Source organism: Scleropages formosus, chromosome 3 (genome assembly GCF_900964775.1).
Source record: "Scleropages formosus chromosome 3, fSclFor1.1, whole genome shotgun sequence".
NCBI lineage: Eukaryota > Metazoa > Chordata > Actinopteri > Osteoglossiformes > Osteoglossidae > Scleropages > Scleropages formosus.
This window is the reverse complement of record NC_041808.1, coordinates 26,405,972-26,422,018: the sequence shown is the minus strand read 5'-3', so window position 1 is coordinate 26,422,018 and position 16,047 is coordinate 26,405,972. Positions and strand designations below refer to the sequence as shown.

The 16,047-nt window shown below is 43.2% G+C and overlaps 1 protein-coding gene across 2 annotated transcripts in view; it reads left to right on the top strand.

Annotated features, from left to right (window-relative positions):
• Positions 1-3,820, top strand: part of corin (corin, serine peptidase) — a 33,311-nt gene extending 29,491 nt beyond the window's left edge. For both annotated transcript variants that reach the window (XM_018738617.2, XM_018738618.2), the window contains exon 22: positions 361-3,820. In XM_018738617.2, coding sequence (XP_018594133.1) covers positions 361-543 — 183 coding nt within the window. In that variant the 3' untranslated portion in view covers positions 544-3,820. The remainder of the gene's footprint in view (positions 1-360) is intronic.
• Positions 3,821-16,047: the final 12,227 nt, after the last annotated feature.

Sequence of the window (16,047 nt, the reverse complement as noted above, 5' to 3'; positions counted from 1 at the left end):
AATTTTCCACTGTTTTGATAAAATAAAACAAGCTTACTATAATGTTGTTTTGAAAAATTCTGCATTTGATATTCCCTGCCCCCCCGCCGCCAAGGTAATTCTGGTATTCAGAGATGAGCTATATAAAAATGAAAAAATAAACTCAATACATTTGAAAATTTCACTCCAGGGGGCGCTATGGCCAAAAAACACTTTGAAGCTCCACTGTCGTAGCAGCTGTTCTACGTTCTTAACATGAAATATTCAACATATTTTTCTGCGTTAATGAGTTACCATATTATAAAAATGAAATGTGTTAATGACATATTCGCTGAACCCCCGATGTGCGGAAATGAAGCTAGCCGCGTGTCGTCCCCCCAGGGAGACAGCGGGGGACCGCTGGTGTGCCAGGAGACGGACGGCCGCTGGAGTCTCTACGGTCTCACTTCCTGGGGGTCCGTCTGCTTCTCCAAAGTGCTCGGACCGGGAGTCTACAGCAACGTGAGCCACTTCGTCGAGTGGATCGAGAGGCAGATCTATCTGCGCACCTTCGTCATTGCCTAACCACACCGCCCCCCCCGCTGGCCACGTTTGTAAAAGCGCTTTCAGCAGGTAGTTACAGAGAGGAAACCCGGGAGGCTCTCTCACATGTCCCACGAAGGACTAAATGGGGGGGGGGTGGGGTCGATCGGCAGGAGTCGGACGCCGTGCGCAGACCGTGACTGACCGACTGTGTTCGCTTGCGCGACGGGGATCCAGGACTTCTCTGTAGCATCACTGTGCTTCTCGACCATTCCAGGCCCGCGTGCCCACATGTTCCTGACTGTGAATGTGACCGTCGATCTTTGTCCGGGTGCTTCGGTGGCAGGGCCGGCCTTAGGCCCATTGAACCCATTTAAACCGATGGGGCCCTGTGTCCACAGGGGGCCCGACGCTAGGGTCGTAACCTCCGGCTGTGAAAAGTCGTTATTTTATTTATTCGCTTCTATTAGTAATCGCACCGCACGTACATTTGGCAATACCACTCACATTGGCATTGGGGGAAAAGGGGAAAGAAGCTTTTCCAAATTCAACTAGATTGACTCGTATCTGAGGTCAAACCTCCTCCAAGGTAGACTCGACAGCCTTGCGATATTATTCGTAAAATGTGACGAAACAAAGAAATTAAACTTTGACAGCATTTTGGAAGAGTTTTCAGAACGAAACAGGAAATTTCTTAACGAGTATGGTTTTGACGTGTTTTATAACATTATTATTTATAATATTGTATGATCATTGTTAATTTACTCAGTGAAGCCAATGAATATAGATAGTGTTTTCAATGCAGAGTAATGGCATTTATTCCTAATACCTAGTTAGAAATAAAGGGAAGTCCAGAGTGGGTCCCCCAGTTGCTAAGGCCGGTCCTGTGTAGTTATCGCTGTTTCCGTCGGCGACTGTACCCTGTTCCGTCGAACACGTGGTGTCCTACACTTGTTGTACGCGCCTTTGAGGAGTGGATCAGTGGCCACATAGTCACACATGTTCACGTTTCTGCCATATTTCTCGAAATTGAAAATTTGAAGGGGTTAAAAAAAATCAGGAAGCACAAAAAAGCTTTTTTTTTTTTTTCTGGTCTCTGTGTTGTATTTAACACACACCATAAAAAGTTAACCAGTATGTCACCAAGCCAAAAAACGACTGTTCAGATGTACATTGTATTAGTTACGAATCCGTCATTTCCAGACAAGGTGTTTATTACGTCATCCTAGCGGGAGCGTTCGCATCGCTACGTATCTATAAGCAAACGGGTGCAGTTTTTATGTTCACGTATACTATGTAGAATTTGCTGAAATCACTGCCACAAAGTTGAGATTTCTGCGCTTAGTACCTCTGCAGACTGTATGTGTGTCCCACAATAAGCAGAGATCTATTTGAAATTGCCACAGTATCCAGTGAGTTTTTAAATATCAGCGTTTCAATGCTGCACTCTTTCGAACGCCTGCACACATAGCAAAGCAGCGCTGGTGGTGGTTCTAGTGGCCATGGTCATCCCTGGGATTGTGTTCTGCTCAAATGTGACCCGTTTACAGCTTTGTTCAGCTTTAAATATGGTTTCGGTGTCATCTGATGGCTATAAGGCTTCGTGACATCCTCCGGACTGGTGAACTGAGCCGATACAGGTAATGACCGACAGCTTCTCGCTCAGAATTTTTACACCTTTTAATCACGTTTTCTACATCGGTGGTGTGTGTTGTCAGATGTGGTTAGAGGGAATGAATGGGTGAGACTGTAATAAAGAGCAAAGAGTTTTGAGACACGCACACGCACAGATGGGTATGATTTCAGTTAAAGGAGGTCCATAGACCCTTTTAAACTGAAAGATGCGTGACATTTGCGATAATGACTATGGCTGACGTTCATGAAAAGGTGCAGTATTAGGTGGTCATCTATGTTTTATTATTACTTCATAAACGGTTATAATGGGCCGTCCAATTTAGGATGGGATCAGGAAAAAAGAAAGCAATCTTGAACACAACCCAAGGGCAAGCGCTTCACGGACAAAGGTATAACATATGTGACATGTCACTCTTATGCACACAACTGACTGTTATAATGCTGATTATTAGAGGACAGTAGCTGCTGGCTGCACCGAGCCCCAGCGATGCTGAAAGATGAGCTCCTATCGAGCAGTGCACTGATAGCACGCGTGCGTTGTCGTTACTGCCAGCTTATTGAACAATTATACTTACACACGGGCAAAACGTTTATAAAGTTTCTACACACCTTTACATTAAAGCTCTGAAATAAAAATAATGATATTATTATTATTATTATTATTGTTGTTGTTTGTCATTTTTATTTTCTTGTTATTTTTTTCTCCCAAATTCTTGCAGAACAACACAGGTTTTATTCATACCAAATAATTTCATTTCAGTTTGTGTCCCTTCGTGTTACGCGTCCAAGGCGAGCGAAACACAAGTGCGTCGTCTTCGTGCCGTTATTCCTCCGCACACCTGTTCGGTGTCCAGAACGTGGTCCGGCCTCACGTTTTATCACAACCGCTTTGGTCGCACCCGTCAGGCGTGTTTCACCGGGGTGTAAACAGTGACGCTTGTGGAAGGTAACGGAGTAAATCGTGGTACTAACCGGCTGTACGAGACTGTTGAGTATCAATCACAGCACAGCTCATCGTTTGCTTGGAGTGTGTGCGCCATGCGTCGCTCGCAATTTCATCAACTTCGCACCCCCTTTGCAGTATTGTTACTCTGAACTTATGGTAAAAAATTCACTTTTTTTCTTGAGCTGCCTTTTGTTTCAGAGTCGCTCACTTGCGTGGAAACTACTTAAAATGCCACACTTGCCGCAATGCTTCGTGTCGAGGACAACCGGGTGACTTATGCCAAAGTCGAAACGAAACTTTTCTTTTTGTGTGTGTATGTATTCGTGCGGCGAATAGTTCCCTCGAAAGGAGGAAGAAGCGTTGATGTCGTCGGTCTGTTTGTGTGTTCCTGTTCACGTGTAAAAGTGTGCGTGTGGTTATATGCGTTTGTGTCTCTTCATAAGTCTATATTTATGCATAGATTTATGCTTAAACATTTCAGTGTAACATTCCATTAAAATACTATTGTTTGTAATTTTCTAAAGTATTTTTATACTGCTTTTGTAAGTGTGCTCATGAACTGTTTTTTGGTCCCAAACATGACTTTGGTACTTTTTATGGTACTTTGGTATCATTTCAATTGTAAATACCGATAGTAATATTAGAACTGGAAATGTGCGTATATGGAGAATATACCAGACCTGATTTCTATCAGAACAATAAACTTTGTGACCACAAACTGCTTTAGAACCTTTATTGTCTGGCTTTACATGCAAAACATGAAATAATTAGTGCTGTGTCCGCAGGTGAAATACACAGTGTGACCACACGAGGGCAGTAAAGGACTAAGCTTGGGATGCCTTCGTGAATTATTAAATTGATTTCTTCAAGAATGATATTTTGCTTCAACAAGGGTCAGCCATTCCATTTCACTAGCTTAGACTAAGATGGACTGGCTGTCTTGCTGCTGGATGTTTTCATTACTTGATTAAATGAATTTACTTAAAAATGTATTGGTTGACTTTTCCGGGTCAACATCCATCACCTGTCCCGAAGGGACCAGAATTTCCCGTCTCCGGGTTTCTCCATTATCGGTGAACATCATCGGTGTTGTATCAACAATACGGTCAGCCGTATTTTACAGTTTCTGTGCATCCGTTCAAGCAGCTATAGGTACGGCTGATGCTGGATCCAAGGGCTGCAGGTTCAAATCCCACCTCCAGCTGTAGAACCATCGAGCAAGGTACTTTCCCTAAATTGGTCCAGAAAAATTACCCAGCTATTTCAATGGGAAAGTAATTCTGAGTATCTTAACATTTTAAGCTGCTTTGGAGAAAAGTGTCAGCTCAATGTATTTATATGTGAATTTTAGCAAATGTAATTTTTTGTTTGTATACTAAATTATCTGCCTATAATTTGCATAGGTTTGAGTGAAGGGAACAAAGAAAGGGAAGCTGTAGGAGTTCACAGAGAGTGAATATACTTACAGTATGTGTATATGTGTGGGCAACACAGTGGCACACCGCCTGGGTGGTGCGACAGAACGTGGGTTCGATCCCTGCTCAGTCTATGTGGAGTTTGCATGTTCTCCCCGTGTCTGCGTGGGTTTCCTCTGGGTACTCTGGTTTCCTCCCACAGTCCAAAGACATGCTGTTCAGGTTCCCCCCACAGTGTGTGTGACAGAGGTAGAGTGTGTGTGTGTGTGTGTGTGTGTGTGTGTGTGTGTGTGTGTGTGTGTGTGTGTTCCACTGGTGTATGGATGAGTGACCCATTATAAGTAGTGTATTTAGCAGTGTAAGTCACCTTGGTGAATAAGGTGTGTGAGCTGACAAAACTACATAGAATTCATTGGAAGTCGCTTTGGAGAAAAGTGTCTGCTAAATAAATAAATGTAAATATATATAACATACATGTGTTGTAAATACAATGTTCTATTTCATTAAAATCAGCACAGTACGACAATAAAAGACATACAACGTTGAAAACACATCAATACCAATTTATGTTTCTAATGAAATATTTTGTATGAATAAAAGTTTTAAAAAATTTCTTCAAATTTTTAAATATATTTTTTGTGTTCCACTTTACCTTTTTCTCAAAAAATATAAATAATAATAATAATGTGATGCACCACACAGTCCTGACATTCCAATATCTAGTCATGTGTGTATGAACTGTACTATTCTACTATGAACTGCAAATTCTACAGGGTTAAATCTGTGTTAGTACTGTGTTAGTAATCTCAGTTTATTTCCCTTACTGCACTTTCTCAATGTCACTGCATTATCTATGGTTCTGGGCATGAGCAGAATCACATAAAATGCATAATTTGCTTGTGTATACAGTTATTTCCAGACACATTTCATGGACACCTAGAATAAACTCGCATAGTATGGCAACCAGGTGGTCCCCCCGCCGTCCCGGCCCCGTCCCCCTCCCTTCCGAGGCCATGACGGTGGGGACAAGGCGCTGCTGCTGCAGAAGAGAACTGCCTCAAAGGTCATGCGGTGAAGGCCGTGCCCGTGATGCTGATGCTGCTGCTGATGGACGCTGGACTTGGAGAGCAATGCGGCGCCAGCGGGCAGAACCGTCCCTCCGCACGACGTCATCTGCCACTCGACAGGCCGTGGTGCTGCGGAACCCAGTGACCGCTGTCCCGCAGAGCAGCACGTGCGACGCAAGCGGCTCAGGTCTCCCACACAGAGCAGACGCACCAGGTCCCACTGGGTTACGAACGCTCGCCCAACATTTTTCCGTGTATTCATTTTTAATAATATTTTCTTCATTTCCATATTCAAAAATGTATTTGTTTTGGGATGAACGACATCTTTACTTCCAGGTCCCAGCATCAGTTGGCAGTAGAGAGCTCCCAAACAGAAAAGGAGTGTTGCACTGTTTTTTGTTCAACTCGCTTCCACAATGTTTACAGCTCCTCTCTGGCGTTCCTCAGTGTCCATGATCAGTGACAAGGCCATGGGCGTTATGTATATTTATGGGATAAAACAATAAACAATCTATAATCAAACATTAATTTGCAAAAGCAAATATAATGTGGCAGGTAGAAGCCTGTAGATATGTGGGACTCATTGGCAGAAATGAGTACCAAGTGCATTCAATTCAGCCCAAGTGGCACAGCGAGTAGCGCTGCTGTCTCACAGCACCTGGGTGGTACAAAAGGATGTGGGTTTGATCCCTGCTCAGTCTGTGTGGAGTTTGCATGTTCTTCCTGTGTCTGCCTGGGTTTGGGTGCTCTGGTTTCCTCCCACAGTTCAAAGACATGTTCAGGTTCACCTGTACTGTGTTCCACTGATGTATGGATGAGTGACCCGTTGTAAGTAGTGTATCTGGCAGTGTAAGTCACCACGGTGAATAAGGTGTGTGGGCTCATAACACTACATAGAGTTCATTGGAAGTTGCTTTGGAGGAAAGTGTCTGATAAATAAATGTAAGATGTTGAAAAGACTGACTAGAGGTTCAACTTTTTTCTCTGCTCTTTCTCAATTCCTTCCTTCTTCTTCATGCCTCTTGGGGGAGACAGGCCTGAGAGGACACCATGAGTGAAAGTATGAATATGTGAGCTTTATGTTGTACATTATATTTTGTGTTAGAGGATGGTCTCTGCAGTTTGTTGTGATTACGGTAAGTTTATTTGTTGCTACCGCTATATTCCAACATGATTTTTTTTCCCCGTGTAGTTGGATGGTTAGATAGAAGCAATCATTTGTGTGTTGGTGCAGTTGTCGGTTATATTTATTTATTTACTTCTTATTTCTTTAAGTGAATTTGCGGTTTGTTAGCGTGGGTGGGAAGGTAAAATACTGTGCCCCATTTCATGGAGTGGGCGTGACTCTGTCGATTCGATTAATGGCGTCTGTTTGTTTTGGTTTCTGTTGTCTGAGTAGTTTTGATTTTGATTAGGACTCTCAGCTGACGTCAATTAGCCTGCAGGTTCAAATAGCAGCTGGTGACCCCCTAGCGGCAGCCTCTTGGTGCAAAGACCTGCGTGAGTCTACCTGTGCTGCTATGTGAATTCTGCTATCACTATCCTGTTCTGCATGGGAGCATGCGTCAAACATGTTGAACATCAAAGTTATATACCATCCGAACTGGGCGACACCACCACCAAAGACTCAGATGTTCCCTCTGCTACAGTACCTTGGCTTATCCTCATCTGTCAAACCCTTCATCCTGCTTCAATTTCTCCACGGGACTCTGGAACTTTCCCACCTGCTGTAAGGAAGGCTGGATTCATACCAGCCTACGCCTCCCATCTCTCTCTGGATCTTCTGGCCCTAAGTGAAACCTGGATCACCTCAGACAACTCAGCCACACCCGCAGCTCTCTCCACTAACTACTCCTTCTCTCACACCCCTCGTCCCTTCGGCAGAGGTGGAGGCACAGGCCTGCTCATCTCTCCCCGGTGGGAATATTCTGTTCTCCCTCTACACCTGCATGATCTGTCCTCCTTTGAATGGCATGTTGTCTCTATCACTGCCCCAATCACTCTTGTTGTGGTTGTTCTTTATCGCTCTATTGGCCCTCTTGGCTGCTTCTTGGGTGACCTTGACATCTTGTTGAGCTCTCTCCCAGGGGACAACACTCCACTGATTCTCCTGGATGACTTCAACCTGCATGTCGACGACATTCATGCAAGTGGCCTTCTGTTGCTCCTATAGTCCTTCGAGCTCTCCCTGTCCCAATCCCCTGCTACTCACAAAGCAGGCAATTGTCTTGACCATGTCTTCTGCCGTAACTGTGGCTGTCCTGTCCTTTCTGTTACTCTGCTGTCCGTCTCTGATCACTTCTTCATTTCCTTCCAACCCTGGTCATCACTAAAGTCTGTCCTGCTTCTGCGCCCATTGTCACCTTCTGCCGTAACTCTCTCCCACCTTCCTGCCTTGCCTCTGCCACACTGTCTGCTCTCTTTTCTGCTGCACCCTTCTCGGATCTATCAGTAAATGATGCCACTAACATTTTTCTCTCTGCCCTATCTTCCTCTCTTGACTCTCTCTGTCCACTATCTTCCAGACCAGCACGCTCCAGTGCCACCCCATGGTTGACTGATACATTACGTGCCAACAGGACCAGTCTCCAGGTTGCTGAGCGACAATGATAAAAATCCAACACTCACACTGACCTAGATGTCTACAAACAGCTCTTAGCAACTTATCACTCTGCTGTCTCCTCAGCTAAAACAACCTTCTTCCACAACAAAATACAGTCTGCAACTAAAAACCACACAGACTCTTCGCCACCTTCTCTTCCCTACTGTGTCCTCTGTCACCCCCTCCTCCTTCTCACTGCTGATGACTTTGCTTTCTTTTTCAGAGACAAAATCAATCACATACATGTTCTCAACATCACCCTGCCCTGTTCATGCTTGAGCTCCTTGCGAAGTCACACTCTCCAAATTCAAGCCACTCTCAGAATCTGAAATCTCCGACCTCCTGATATCACACAGAGCCACCACCTGTTCACCTGATCCGATCCCATCGTCACTCCTACAGACCATCTCCCCGCAACTCTCAACCTTCATCTCTAAGATCATCAACTCCTTGCTCTCCTCTGGCTGCTTTCCATCTGTCTTCAAAACTGCTCTCATTTCACCTCTGGTAAAGAAACCCTCTCTGGATTCTAACTCAGTCCAAAACTGCAGGCCAGTCTCCCTCCTCTCCTTCCTGTCTAAAACTCTAAAACAGGTGGCCTGTGATCAACTATCTGAATTCCTCTTCCGGAACCATCTCTTTGATTAATATTGGTCTGGATTCAAAGTTGGTCACTCCATGTAGACGGTGCTCCTGGCAGTGTCTGATGCTCTCTAGTTGGCTAGAGCGGCCTCCCTCTCCTCGATCCTCATCCTCCTTGACATGTCTGCAGCATTCGACACTGTCAACCACCAGATTCTACTCTCCTTTCTTAGTCAGCTTGGGATCAAAGGAATGGCACAAGGATGGTTTGAGTCCTACCTGACAAATGGTATCAAGTGGTCTGGTGGGGTCCTGTTCTTCTCCCCCTCTCTCAACTGGTGTCTTGCAGGACTCGGTACTTGGTCCTCTGCTCTTCTCGATCTACATCTCCTCCCTCGACCTTGTTATCACCTCCCAAGAGTTCAAATACCACTGCTACACTGATGATACCCAGCTCTTCCTCTCCTTTCTACCTGGAGCATCAGACATTTCTGCGAGTATCGCTACCCACCTGGTGGACATCTCTGCATGGATGTCTGATCACCACTTCCAACTCAACTTCTCCAAAACAGAGATCCTACACCTCCCAGTTGGCTTGTCTTCCTGTCACGATCTCTCAATCTAACTGGACAACTCACTCATTTTGCCTACCTCCTCGGCTTAGAGTTTGGGAGGAATGATTGACTCAAGTCTATCTTTCTCTCAGCACATCGAAGCCACAACCCGGATACATCCTGCATAACAGCCACAGGATCCGTCCTTACCTCACAACGGACTCTGTTCAGGCCATGGTGACATCCCGTCGGGATTACTGCAACTCTCTCCTGTCTGGCCTTCCCGCTACTGCCATCAAACCTCTTCAACTGCTACAGAATGCTGCTGTTCAATTTGTGTTTGACTTGCCAAAGCGTCCCCATGTATCTCCCCTACTCGTTTCTCTGCACCGGCTTCCTATAGCTGCCCAGATCAAATTCAAGACCCTGGTTATTGTCTACAAATGCATCAATAGAACTGCTCCCAGCTATTTACAAGACTTGATGAACTACTACACCCCAACCAGACCCCTTTGCTCATCTACTTCTGCTCGCTTGGTGGTTCCACGTACTAAAGGTAAAGCACGGAGGTTCTCGGTTCTGGCTCTGTTGTGGCGGAATGACCTCCCCCTCACTCAGAACTGCTGAAACTCTGTCCGCATTTTAAGAAGGTCTTAAAACTGATCTTTTAAATTCATGTGAGGTGTAAATGCTCATGCACCATAACTTTATGATATCCCTGGATAAATATTTATACGGCTACTCTGCTAATGTACAAAAAATGTTTATGTATCCCAAAAAAAAAAAAAAATGCTAGGAAGATCATCAGGAATCTTCAATATTCTGAGTTTTATGCAGCTACGCATGTGATGAACATTGGTGCAAATGGTAGAAAGGAACAAACTAACTCTACTTAAGAATCACGTCTGCAACTGTCTCTTTCTTCTAATGTAATGCACAAATTGTATTTTATTTGAGATGTACGTTACTTTGGAGAAAAGTGTCTGCTAAATGAATAAATGTAAATGTAAATACGTTAATGGTTTGCTCCAAGTTGTGTTTATGCCCCATGCTCTTGGGTTTTGTTTTAAAATCTCAGTAGGGAGAGCCCTTAGCCATTTCTTTTTATTGGTTAATATTATTTTAAAAATGATGGGAAGAAGAAATAAAACTTGGCATAAGTTCACCCACCACTGCTCTCTGCCCACTCCCTGCTTGCTCACTCCTTGAACCTGACATGCTCTTGGCGGTCAGACTTTTTTTATTGTCAGTCATCTTAAATTAGTTTTAACATATATGCAACCCAGCAATAATAAATTTCTATTTTTATGTTTTTTCTGTATAGACTGTATAGATAAAGCAGGCCCTGTTTTCATCGACAGACTTTGGAACACAGCGACCCTGCAATGGATGAACAGTCATTAATATGTAACCAAAAAATGTATTTCAAGAAAATGTAGAACTTGTCGTAACGTTATCAGGCTTTAACACAACTTTCCCTGTGAGTAAACGGAGGGTAGTCTGTATTATTGAGCTTCGTTTGATTGTTGGATTTACAAACGAATCGAGTTACGAACATAACACCTGGTCCAACTTTCTTTGTAAGTTGAGGGCCTGGTGCAACTGTTAACAGAACCCAATAAACCAAATAGTTCTGCCAGACAAATGCACTTTTATGCTAACGGGTAAAGAGCAGTTCCTTTATGAAATGTACAGTACCAGTCAAAAGTTTGAGCACACATGATGGGAAGTAGTTTTGATTCACAAGGAATTCAGTTAATTAGTTTGACCCACTCTTCCTCAACAGTTCCCAAAGACATCAGGCATTTGTGTGTTGCTTTGCTTTTACTCTTCTGTCCAGTTTGTCCCATGCAAGTGGTGCCCAGCTGGACTCAGTTTTCCCTGCTACTGTACAGTAGACTATATGTTATTCGAAGGATAAATAACTACACTTTCAACGCACAGTATGTCTGTAACAGTTAACTGTTTTTCCTCTGTGGCAGACAATTAACAAAAAAAGGGAAACTAATTATTTAAACCGACAGTGAAGCATAGTTAAACACAACCCTATTTCTCCACAACTCAGTTAAATATTTCTCTGAACAGCCTGTAAGGACACTACTTACAGTAACAGTAATCAGACTTCCTGAGATTCAGAGCTCCATAGTGGTTTGACATTTTGAACATGCTGTAGGCAGACCCCCCCCAACCCCTACCCTCTTGACCGTTCTGTCTAGAACAAATCAGAAAATATGTTCTCAGCTTTGCACTGACCATCAGCTCGTGACTGAACTACGCTGCTCCTTTTGCATTTGTTTAAAATAAGACTTCCAGAATATTGTACTTTTTTATTGCCATGTTCAGTCTGTGCAGCACCACAATAATTTGGTATCAACACTATAACTGCCGTATCAGCCCTTTCTGATAAATGGAAGTAAAAATCCACGACAGTTCTGGAAAAAAGCTTGCTGTTAACTTCATTAACTGAATGCTGAACACGTTTGATGGGACCCTCTATTAACTTTGTTTACTGAAGTGGACATAGCTCAGCAATAAGACAGTGATTATATACTGCACGACGGGGTATTATGTTGTTTTAATGAGGGAACAAGTGAATGGACTGAATATTCCTACAGCACTTGCCGCAAAGACCTGAAAATCAGATCTGGGGTTCCAGAAGCTCCTTTTTCCACTACATGCACACCTGAAATCTGCACATGTGGGATTCAGGTAGCCATGATTTAATAATTTCCAGAAGTGCACTTGGGTTTCCTGTGTAATTGCTTCAAGTTCCCGGTATTGCCCACCAGTGAAATACTGACTGCTCTTTAGCTGACGCCTTTGTCCAAGGTGTCCTGCAGTGTGAGACAAGCTGCTGTGCAGTGATTTACCCATTTATACAGCAGCCTGTTCTTACTGGATTAACTCAGGGTAACTGCCTTGCTCAAAGGCACTATAGCGGGAACAGGGCTTTAAACCAGAGATTTTGAGTGCATGGGGGCAGCCTTAACCACTACACCACTTTCTACCTTGTCCTGGGTACATTTAATATCTGTGTCAATATCTACCTTTAAACTCTTCCAGTCCAAAGTGGGAAGGGCTTGCTTGCTTCATTCATTCATTAATTCATTCATTCATGTGGGGGCATCGTGGTGCAGCAGGCTTGGCTGGGTCCTGCTCTCTGGTGGGTCTGGGATTCGAGTCCCACTTGGGGTGCCTTGCGATGGACTGGCGTCCTGTCCTGGGTGTGTCTCCTCCCCCTCCATCCTTGCGCCCTGTGTTGCCGGGTTAGGCTCCGGTTCACCGTGACCCTCTTTAGAACAAGTGGCTTCAGCCACTGTGTGTGTGTGTGTGTGTGTGTGTGTGTGTGTGTGTGCTTTTTAAAAAAAAATTATTTATTTATTTTTGTGGCCTGGAATATGTACGTGTCCCACAATGTTGGTAGGAGTAGTGCAAGTCAGCAGTAAATTCAGTCTGAAGTCAACTTGCTTCATTTCAGGCTTATTGCGGCGTGATTTTTGTACACTGACAGCCCACAGATATATGACCATTTGATTCTGACTGGGCTGGTTTGAAACATGAAGCAAACCTTTTATGTGCCCTTTGCCTAAAAGGACAAAGTAAAAAATTTTCTAAAAGTAAATTATTGTAATTTAGCAGCATAAAAAAAATTGGTGTCAGCCAAATAAAATGTAAACTAAAAGGTCACCCTTACTAAATACTGTAACATGTTGCCCTTCTACTGTACTTGTATCTGTAAGTACAGTAGTTGCACATTTAATGGTATATTGTTATTGTCACTGTTGTTCCGGCTCAGTTCTGTTGATGAATGAACAAACCACACTGTGGATAAAGCGTCCCCTCTTCTGCATATAGTCTGGAAAAAGTCAGGTATGGGCTCACCATTTGAGCGCAGTGTAGACGGAAGCTGTGCTCACTGGAGCTCCGGAACCATCCCGAAATCACAGGAGGGTGACCGGTGGTGCCTTAACCGAATAAAGACCTCGTGAGGCCCTGCCGTCATTTGCACTTTGTCTGCACTCCTGTAGAGCATTAGGCTACTCATTCATGTGGTAAGCAAATGTAACTGTTTTCATTGCAGTGCTCCCCCTGGTCATATTTTATTTAAATGCAATCTAAAGTAGAGCTCATGTACTTCATTTAACACCTGACGCTATCAAGGCATCCGGATGCTGATTCCCCCAATCTAAGGAAGTGTTTCACTTAATATGATGCACCGTAGTGTTGTATATTAATGTTATTTATACTGTTGCAATGTGATTTATAAAGTCAGTGAAGTATAAGAACGGGAAAATGTGTTTGAAAAAAATAATGAATTTATTAAAGGATTTAAAAAAATAAGACACGGAACACTGACATTACAGGGCTTTAAATGCCATGTGACAACCGTGCAATCATTACGGTTCTGCTGTCTGTCGCATTTTGTACGGGACAATGAAGAGGCAATTCGATACTGCAGTTTTATGTATGACCTGTGGCCTCTTTGTGTAATGAAACTGAAAAGAGTTTGCACTACACATCCTGAGATTGGGCAGCTTAAAGAACACTCTGTATAGGCTGTAACAGTAATGTAAATTAGAAGATATTCTTTTAGGATGGAAATTGTTTTCAGTGGCAGTGTGCCGGCTCACAGTATTTCCGTTGCGCAAGAAAACATGGGTTTGATCGCCACTCAGTCTGTGGAGAGTTTGCATGTTCTCCTCATCTGTGCATTGGTTCACTCTGGGTACTCCTGTTTCCTCCCACAGTCCAAGGACATGCAGTTCAGGTAAACTGATGATGGTTCATTGCCCGTTGTGAGTGAATACCATACAATGGACTAGCGTCCTATCCAAGGTGTACTGTCCCTCAGCCTTGAGCCCAGTGCTTCCAGGATATGCTCTGGTCCACCATGGCCTGCTCAAGACAAGTGGTATTGAAGTTGGATAAAAATGTTTACATTTATTTCTTTATCAGACACTTTTCTCCAAAGTGACTTCCAATGGATACTATGTAGTGTTATCAGCCCACACACCTGATTCAGTAAAGTGACTTACACTGCTAAATACACTACTTAAAATGGGTCACAGCCTCTCTGTCACTCACACACTATGGGGGAACCTGACTAGCATGTTTTTGGAGTGTGGGAGGAAACCAGAGCACCCAGAGGAAACCCACACAGAGAACATGCAAACTCTACACAGACTGAGGATCAAGCTCACATCTTCTCACACCACCTAGGCGCCGTGAGATAGCAACGCTACTTGCTGTGCCACTGTGCCACCCAAGTAAGAGGCAAAAGAACTTTGAGTGAAGAGGAAATTCTATTAGTGAACTGTTACACTAACTCTCTGTATCCATAATACACTGGGAACCAACAGTACAAATGCCCTTGATATTTTGAACATTCATTCAGATTTCTGTCAGAAAGATTCTTTTTGTCACCCAGTGTCTCAGTACTCTCATTCTGAATGTTTCCGCTCTCCTCTCATTGTAAGACGCGTGATGCCTTTTGTTTGGAAAAGCTTAGATCAGCTTTCATGCCGAGTAACTGGTGAATTCTGAATGAGCATCAGCCTTTTGTTAAGCTATCTGAAAGAAGAATGTTATGCATTCCTAGAGGATTCTGGGAACAGTTCCAAGTAGTGCATTGTGCATTCCCTTTCTCAGAAGCAGTGATTCAAAATTGTGTTTTTTTCAAATGTGAATTTATGGAACCCTAAAACCAGGAAAAGGCAGTACACTCCTAAAATATTTACATGCAGAAGTTTACCCTAAGCAGTATCTATTTGTCAGTGTATTACCATAATTCAATGGTTAAAAACTCATTAAGTTTAATTTAGATGTTAAGTTATGAGTTAATTAAGGATCAACAGCGTAAAAAAATAATTAATGCAATTTAACACGGAGCTGCCTGCATAAATATAGCTCAAGCTTTTAGCTTCCTAAGATATCACATGGGAGTCACTGATTTAATTGATGTAAGTCAAAAATGCAATGAAGATACTTATTAATGTAAGGTTAAAAATATGCACAGTGTAAGCATAGTTTAATGATATTAGTGTCAAAGTAAACAATGTCTGATATCCCAGCTATATCAGACTTGTACATAAATCTATAATAAAAAGAAAGTGAAAAACAACCATCGCAACTGGTATTACATAAGACATTAAAACCAGTTTTCTGCAAAGAATTGTTGTCCCTTTCAACAAGCGTTAGCCTATTTGAAACATGTACTTGGTCTCAGCATAAGCCAAACGTTGATCACTGCGTTTGTCTGAACTTGTTATATGGCTAACTGAACTAAAGTGAACTGCAATGATTTAGCTGTACTTCTTATATATTACTTGGAAAGGTTTCAAAAGTGAACATTCGTGGCTAAAGAATTGTGGATTACCCTGCTAATGTGATTCTGGTCATCCTTGACTTTACCATTTATTTCAGTGTCCTGCACGTAGAGTCCACTCTATGTGCACATTTTTTCTTTGCTCTAACACTTTCCCTGCAGAAAATACATTACAGCACAGGCCATGTCACCGAATTGCTTCAATTCGCCACTTTGCCACATATTTCAATAACCCTAGAGAATATCTTCTTTTGGGACATTGTCAGTCATTTGGGCTGAAAGCTAAATGTTTAGTCACAGGTAAGTGATGACAGTATTAGCTGTACATGTGATGGACTGGAGCAGTATGTGGTGTCCTGGATAGAGCTGTCACCTTCAAGTTGCCTGGTTTGAATTCCTCTCCTGCTGTTGCACTCTTGA